This window comes from Aphanomyces astaci (assembly GCF_000520075.1).
Source record: "Aphanomyces astaci strain APO3 unplaced genomic scaffold supercont1.80, whole genome shotgun sequence".
NCBI classification, from domain to species: domain Eukaryota; phylum Oomycota; class Saprolegniomycetes; order Saprolegniales; family Verrucalvaceae; genus Aphanomyces; species Aphanomyces astaci.
In genome coordinates this window covers 251,287-259,633 of record NW_009798343.1, presented here as the reverse complement: position 1 = coordinate 259,633, position 8,347 = coordinate 251,287, and the positions used below count along the sequence as shown (strand labels likewise).

At 50.2% G+C, this 8,347-nt stretch overlaps 3 protein-coding genes across 4 annotated transcripts; 1 reads left to right on the top strand and 2 right to left on the bottom strand.

The window, feature by feature from the left end:
• Positions 1–234: 234 nt before the first annotated feature.
• On the bottom strand, positions 235–1,249 carry H257_16134 (hypothetical protein; the record flags this gene model as incomplete). Its single annotated transcript, XM_009844470.1, has 4 exons — positions 235–433; positions 481–686; positions 758–879; positions 991–1,249. 4 exons carry the CDS (start codon positions 1,247–1,249, stop codon positions 235–237), a joined length of 786 nt encoding a protein of 261 aa, XP_009842772.1.
• Positions 1,250–3,835: 2,586 nt separating this feature from the next.
• Positions 3,836–5,587, top strand: H257_16133. Of its 2 annotated transcripts, XM_009844468.1 has the most exons (4): positions 3,836–4,575; positions 4,629–4,764; positions 4,807–4,985; positions 5,260–5,587. In XM_009844468.1, exons 1-4 carry the CDS (start codon positions 4,426–4,428, stop codon positions 5,509–5,511), a joined length of 717 nt encoding a protein of 238 aa, XP_009842770.1. In that variant the 5' UTR covers positions 3,836–4,425; the 3' UTR covers positions 5,512–5,587. The 2 variants fall into 2 exon arrangements, with proteins under 2 accessions (XP_009842770.1, XP_009842771.1); XM_009844469.1 differs by having other exon boundaries at positions 4,629–4,985.
• Positions 5,588–6,497: 910 nt separating this feature from the next.
• H257_16132 (hypothetical protein) lies at positions 6,498–8,254 on the bottom strand. The gene has a single exon (XM_009844467.1). The coding sequence runs from the start codon at positions 8,218–8,220 to the stop codon at positions 6,598–6,600; it is 1,623 nt and encodes a 540-aa protein (XP_009842769.1). The 5' UTR covers positions 8,221–8,254; the 3' UTR covers positions 6,498–6,597.
• Positions 8,255–8,347: the final 93 nt, after the last annotated feature.

Below are 8,347 nucleotides of genomic sequence, written 5' to 3'. Positions count from 1 at the left end.
TGGTCCCAGTAAGGGGGGGGGTATGTAACGTTATATTAATTAGTCCATGAAGTCAAAGTTGGGCTCTCTCACAACACGCTTGTTCCTTATTTACGCTACCATTATACACGTACATACTAGTACGTACGTACGATCGCCTTGAACATGCAACCACCCGACAATTGCCATATAATTGTCATGGCCCTCAAATAACGTTACTATCGTTTCCTCGCTCGGATCTGCGACAGCGTTGTTTCATGCGGTGAAGTAGGTGGTGTTGTTTGGCATCTTCGAAGTGGCGGCAGTAGTTTTGGGAGCATTCGTCGTCGTGACGTTTACTACGGGAGGTGCCACGACAACAAATGCCTTGAGCGCATTCCATACATTCAACAGCCCCGCCACATTATTGGGCACTTTTTTGTCTGACAGGCCGCCGTCGTCGTGGCGGCCAACGCTATAAATACATCCTCATACGTGGCTTGCGGAGAGGCTGATAAATACAGGGCGATGACGCCCGCCGTATACGCAGCGGCCAAGGACGCGCCACTGCACAAGACGTACGGTGCGGTGGCATCCGCGGTGGGCACCCCCTGACCGGGGCCGCCATGTCGGGCTTGACGCGTCGGTCCTCTGCCGGGCCTAGCCGACTGAACGACGTGACGGCGTTGACGTCGGTGGTAGCCGCGACTGAAGTAGCTAACGGCGAGCTGGCGGGTCCAGAGATGGTGCCGCATTATTGTTGGGCGATGGCTCCGCCGTTGGTTGGTGGTCGGGTGACGCCGCTGCCAAACACGGGCACGATGCCGCCGTGAGTCCACGCGACCAGCATGGGAGTGAACCAGTCCGAGTTGGAAGTGTGCCATCCGTTCACGATCACATGAGGCGCCAAGCCACATTGCTCTGTTGAACCATGTACGGACGACGGACACAGCATGAATTGTGCGCAGGCAGTCAGCGCTCGCTCCGTGCAGCCGCCGTCACGACACGCAGCGCATGCGATTCACGTGGCACCTGGAGCCACGCCTCGGAGCCCGCGCGGGAGCCCCCTACCGCGGCCGCGGTCACGGCGGTGCCATGTCCGCCGTAGCCGACCAGTTGCGCGTTGCAGGTGGGTTGTAACAGCCTTGAGCCGTTCCGCCCGTGGCAGGGCGGCCAGCGCATTGGCTTCGAATGCTGGCAACGCGGCAAACTCCACCACCACTGGTCCCATGGAGCCATTCTGTGATAAGACCAGCGACGCCACTGCCGGCGAGAGTTTGGACGTCGCCATCATTGCTGCATGCACATGAATGAGCATCAACAATAGCAGACACGAGAGGTGCATGGGATGTGATAGAAGCTGCATAACAATCCTTACTGAAGAGATCTGTGTAACCGGGTCGGCGGAGGTTCTCCGGCATGCCACGATGTCAAGGCTGCAAACTGCAACATACTAGAATCTTATTAATACCGGTAGTAATATTTTTCTGTGTGGAATAAAGGAGTGTGAATAAGTACAAATGCGACATTCCTCCGTTTGGTAAGTACACGATGTATCAACTACCAGTACTTGAAATTCACGTACATAGCTACGACCTTTAGAGCATCCCCACCGGCTGATGTAAACATAGAGCTGAAAAGACCCGTTTATTGGGTGCGTGCTGTAATAACAGTAGTACATCACTTCACAGCCAATCCACACCGGTTGGGAGCAAACTCGCGTAGGACGCCATTTACAAACGAGTACTTCGCAACATGCCATGTAGCTACTAGCACAATGAGATTGTTGCATTCTATGTTTACTCCATACTTGAGAAAGGGGACATGGATGAAGCATTTTGCCTAAGAGAGAAGTTGGTCGTGCTGCTGCTGCGAGCTCAATGCCGTCAAATAGCTCGCCTGTCAAGATGCATTCTCAAGGGGGGGGGTGCAGCATGAAGCTGCTACCTGCGATATCCAAAGGACAGACGACGACACCCCAGACAGAACCGACAAGGGGACCATCAGGTACCAGTGAAGCCTCATGGATGAAGCTGTAAGAGCATCTCCACCGCATCCCCAAATATGTCCTAACTCGATAATGGGTCATCACATGGGACAAAATCTTCCCCACCGGATGTCCCGAAAACCAAATTTGGGGTTGGACATCCACTTTGTCCCGAAAATTGCACACTATTATTGGGATATCATATCCCAACTAATTGTCACAACAAATATACTAGGATTTGTATGGAAAAAGCAAGTCCATTCGTGCAGTTTCCCAATGTCGGGTTTGGACACAGCGACTGGCGGTCGGTATCGTGAACCACGTCTCACCGCCGTCGGGCACGCGAACGATGTGGCTGAACGAGAGTCACCAGCATTCATTGATACAGCGATATCTGGCCGATATCGCTGCGGCGGACGCGGGTTTGTCCAAGAGGCGCAACCGCATAACGCTATGCGGTCGCGGATATCGGACAAGAGTCGAGTCCGCAGCAACAATTACACTCTATAACTTGGTGCGTGGGATTACAGAATCGCAGTGGTCAAGTAGGCTTGCAAGTACCGACATCACCGACCTTGGGAAACTCAATAACGTTAGCAAGGCGATGGTCACCATCGACATGCCATACCGCCGTAACATCTGAAAAGTTAACTACAACTAGAGAGAGGCAAACATCGTTCATAAATCCGTTCCAGAGTGAACTTGGCAGCCTCTCGATGTCATACCATGCACTTCCGGCTTCAGGACAATTGGGAAGGGGACAGCTACCAAAACGGAAGATTTTATGAAGACATCCCAAAAACAGTGAACTGGCTCTAATTTAGGGATGGGGACAAATATATTTGGGGATGCGGTGGAGATGCTCTAATAAATTATGGTCTGTATGTGGATGTCAAGGGAAGTTCGAAGCAGATGTGCAACTACACCTCAGCTATGCTGTCATTCCGCTGCTTCCACAGCTTTATAGCTACGATATCGAATCTCCGCGACGTAGCTAAAGCTCGTAGCTAGGTGAATTTAAATTAATACAATCGTGTACTTAGGGTGCGTCTGGTAACTTTAAAAAGAGAATATTCCATTTTCTCGCAATATGGGATTAACCAAAATGCCAGTTTCAAAATGGAGGTAAACGGTCCATTTTGTAATATGGCGTTTTGGACCTCTTCAACGAGTAAATCCCACGTCGTATTAACAGTACATACTGGTATTGGATTGGGTTAAAACTGTTGTCAAGCAAGACATGTTTCAATTTTGATCAGATTTGTTGAATTCGGCCTCAAAATGGCGTTTTGGGCCTAACAGTAAATAATTCCGGTTACCAGACGCACCCTTACCAAACGGAGAAATGTCGTATCCGTACTTACCCGACGGATTAACTCAGTAACGTTACTCCGGAGTAAAAGAAGTACTATTAATAGTATCTCAGACCAGAATACTGTACTATTTCCGAAGGACATGTATTGGTATGTCAAATATGACTCCTTGTAAATCCACCTGGCTTGCCAGGCGGCATGGGTAAATTCTTCCGGTTTGCTTTGCATCCGAGTGTTATGATAGCAACCCACGCAGCCACATTGTATCCATAGCTACGTGCTGTATAGACAAATACTGATCTCCCCCCCAGTTCGAAACGGCTGATTAATATCAGTTCTAACAGTACTTTGAGGTCAAGCTCGGCTACTAGTATCCAGTTGTTCACTTGCTTGAAATCATCAACGACATGGCAACGACAGATCAGCTTCTCATTGCATGCCATGTTGAATTGTCAACAACAACACAACCTTTAAATTTTTACTCGAAGCTGATTGGTTGAATCACCTGTATCCACTTGCAAGTCAGAATTACGCAGGCGGCGCTCAGGAGCCCCCTGCTCACTCACTTGTTCGAGTGCCTCGAGTCACAAACCCAACGCCATATCTCGACGGACTTGTTCGAATGAAGTTGTTAAAGGGATCGTAGGCCCGCGGTACGATAAACGCATTGTGTTGCGTATAAAAGTCTGCAGCTGTCCATTTCACACACGTCAAATGCCCCATCGTCGAATTGTGGATTTCCGGATACGTATCCATTATCATCCACAATATAATGACAGCAACTGCGACCAAGGACGAAGTGAGCTTGCCGCGGCGGCGCCCGATATCGTTAGCCCAGTGCTTCGGAAAACTCTTTGCATTGATCGTGATCGTCCCCCTCAAGCGACTCCTGGGATACAAGCCACCAGTGTTGGGATGGACGATTCAGCAAGAGATCGCGGTCGCATTCTTGAAGTATTCGACGTTCACGGACCATGCGTCGGCTCGGAGGAATGAACGGACGTTGATCTACCTGGCCAACCTGCAGCTCCGGACACCACTCGTCCCCATGCAAGCTGCGGGGTTCAACGGTGTGTGGTACGGACGACCGACGACCGACTTTGATGCCACCGTCCTCTACCTCCATGGAACGTTATCTCCCATGCGACACACGCAGTGTACATTTTCATGACGACATACGTAGGCGGAGGATACGCACTGTGCACGGCGGAGACGTATGCATTGGCCGTCCATGCGATTCAAGTCCACGCGAGTACTGCCAGCGGCAAGCGAGTTGGAGTGCTTGCCCTGGAATACTCGCTCGCCCCGGATGCCAAGGTACGACACTCACCATCGTGGCCAAGTCGTATCGATATGATATACTTTGGTAGTTCCCCACGCAGCTTGATGAAGCGTTGGCTGCGTATTCATATTTAGCCCAAGGCAGCAACAAGCCCATCCTGCTGTTGGGGGATTCCGCGGGTGGTCACTTGCTGCTGCAAGTTCTGTTGGCGTTGAAGGCTCGAGGTTTGGTATTCGTTTGGCCACCGTATCTCACATTGGTTTTAGAGTGGTCGCATCTACGCAAACCAGTAGCGTCCGTGGCCGTGTCGCCGTGGTGCATGCCGAACTTGTGTCCACCTCCGGCCACATACATCACCAACAGCTCGACGGACTTTGTGAGTTTGGCCAACATCCAGCATTACATCGACGACTGGCAGCCAGAACACGTCGACATCGACCCTTCGGTATTCTCCTCTTACCCATAATATGGACTTTTATGCTGAATCGCCAAATCTACGATCGATTCTTTGAATTTTGTATGTAAAAAGGTGATTGGTAGCACACCCCCAATTGAATTCACACACTAATTTGACGTTGATGATAGTTTCCTCCAGTCTGATTGGCTATATCCTTCTGTCGATTTGGTTGTTTATTCTCCATGTGGCTCTAGTTTACAGTAAACATAACAGATTAATACCTGTTGACATCACAGGGGGGGGAGGACTGATTGCTTTGTAGTTGGGCCCGTTGACCGGGGACTTTGAAAAGTGTGGGCCATTGCTAGTACACTATGGCGGCAAAGAAGTGTTTGCGAATGAAATCGACCAACTCGTTGGCCGGTTGAAGCGCCAAAACGTCGATGTGACGGTGATCAAGGAGCCGCTGGCGCCCCACATCTCACCCATGCTACCTTCTTTTTTTGGGAGCATGGCTACCGACGGGATCCGTGCGATTGGAACATACATTGCCATGCATGTAGGCCGTGCTTAACAGCGTCATACAGTTGCAGTAACGACCTCAATAATCGACCTGTACGTTGGTTTACGTTACTGTAAGTGCACCACCGTAATTTTCAACTACTTACTGTTAACGTTAGTGTACTACTCCAAGTACTATTTGAAGTTACGGATAATTTTACTATTATCCGGGAATTTACGGGAACCTGCGAAATATAATATGTATCCAAGAGGTTTCTTCGTTTTCTCTAGCCAATCATACGACAATATGGATTACGTTACAGCCAATCATACTGCTTTGTTGATTTGTTTGTGATTTCGACAATCCCTCCAAAATGGTCAAATTGACTGGTTTACCACTGTTTGCGTAGCTCCATCGTTCGTGAATATTTGTGCGGTGATATTGTTTGTTTTACTCAAAATTTCCTCCAGTGGTTGGTTGAATCAACCGCCGAACAATCGCCGGACCTTCGAAATTTCATATAAAACTAAGTTGAAGAGGTATCTTTGCGACTACGCAATCAATCTTTTAGCCAATCAAATTGCAACTTTTATTCTTTGTAGCCAATCATACTCCTTTGCTCTATTAGTTGGCGATTTCATCAATGCCTTATTATAGGCAAATTTGAAAAGAACAATATCAACCTATTATTAAAACTACAATGTAAGAATACTACTGCTGTACTACGTAGTACCTACGACGTACTATTAAGTAGTACTACGTAGTATTAATATTGGTCCATTTCGATTTCAAAATGGACTGGGGCTGCCAATCGAATCGACGAAGCAAAATTCACGTAGTAATCGACGGAACGAAGTAGCGAATGAGATTTTCCAAACAAAACTTTCGACCAATCAAATTACAGGCATATCCGGTGCTCCTCCATATCACAATGACGAGTCACAGTGAGTATAGTTAGTTCAATTAAAATGACGCTCGACGATTTCAGGTGGATTTGACGAATCTACAGAAAATACCAAATTTAGCTTGAAAGCACTATATAGTACACAACTAACGTTATTCCAACGACCCCCCCCCCTTCACCATGGCAAATCATATTGCATGGTTGGATTTTACTTTTTACATCACACGTCGCGAACATGTATATATGTGAGTCGTCTAATTCGTGGGGTGGATAAGTTCCCGCACACGCATGTGTTCGTCGCGCACGAGTTTTTCAATCTCGGCCACGTCGGCTTCTTCGTTGAGATGGTAAATCTGCTCAAACGAGTGCTCGTTCTGGTCCAGGATCACCTTCCACGCATCGCCTCCGCAGATATTCAAGTGGGATTCCACCACAAGCTTGTCGCCGTTGGGCAAGTGCACGCCCACGACCACAGACCCGGCGTCCAGCTGCAGACCCTTGAGGTCTTCAGATGTGACGTTGTACAGCACACACTGCTTGGCGCTAATGCTGTGCGCAGTCACGTTGATCAGGATCGAGTCTTCAATCGTGACAGAGGTGGCCGTGACCCCCGACAAGACTGAGCGCCGAATCGTGCCCTTGGTGATCTTGCTGCCGAGGACCGCCACCTGGTCAAACACCATGCCTGGGCCGAGCTCGCTCCACATCAACGGGTTTGAAATGCCGAGAAAGAGCCGCAGCGCCGTCGCCTCGGTCGAGTCTTCCGTGACCAGCACGTTGTTCTTGAGGTAATACTTGAGCTGGCCATAGTCCCACCAGTACGCGGCCGACCCTACGTCGACACACCCAAACAGCCCCAGCTTTTCTCGGCGCGTCGAGTAGAAACGGTGGAGCAGCGCTTGCATCCGTTCATAATGCACGGTCGCAAACGCTTGCTGGACGCCTTTTTGCACCATGAGTTCAATGTAAGACTGCTTGGGCAGCGTGAATGGCATCCAAAAGTGAGGATCCGTGTCCAGTTTGGCCGTCTTTTGCTGCAATTCGGCGTCGAACTCGCCCAACAATGCAATCAAGATGTCGTGGTCCACCGAGAACGACCCCAATGACGTGCCCACAGACTTGAGGTGGCCAAAGTCGCTCAGGAGTCGTCGAGCAGTGGCATGGCTCACCTTGTCCACTTGCGCCGCCTGGTTGTCGTCGTTCACGGCGATAAGTCCATACTTGTCCAACCCCTTGGCTTTCCACTCGGCCTCAGTCGGCATCGGTGCCAGCGTCGCCAAAATGTCGATGTGATGGACTGGCGTGTATTGCACCGGCGCAGACGGGATAAACACTTGGTCACCCCAGTACACGGACAAGCGGCCCCGTCGGCTCGCGGCATACACACCTGTCTGCTTGATCACGGCTTCCAAAATCGTCATCGGCACCACTTTGTCATCGATCGTGAGCATGGCAGGCAATTTGACCCCCGGTTTGTTGTTGTTTTCGCTGCCTGGCAACGGTGCCAACCGAGTGCCTTTGCCGGCAGTGTGATACAGAGCCACGGAAACAGTGCCAGCCTTCAGTTGCTCGGTCAAGTCGAAGTCGGCCCCGTACACGGCTTTGCCTTCCGCCACTGCTTTTTGATACGCATAAAGCGTGCCGAGACCGTTCCCTGCGCCACCCACCCAGTCTTCGTACACTGCGATCACCTTCATGTTCTCAGGAGAGATCTCGCCGCGAGTGGCCATCAGGCGATTCTGCCAGTACTGCGCTTGCATCGGCGTGGAGCAGCATACGATGACCACGTCGTAACCTTGGAGGAGATTCATGCATTCGATGTTTGCATTGATCACGGCGGTAGTCGCGGCGGCGGTCGTCGAAGGAGTCGTCGTCATGGAGTTGTCGACGAGGGATAGACGGAAGAAAAACGACTTTGGCAACCCCAAATTAAAAAAGGGTGTTGCATCTGTGGTCCTATAAAGTCCGAACGTCAAGAAAAGCACGTTATATAGGTCAAATCCG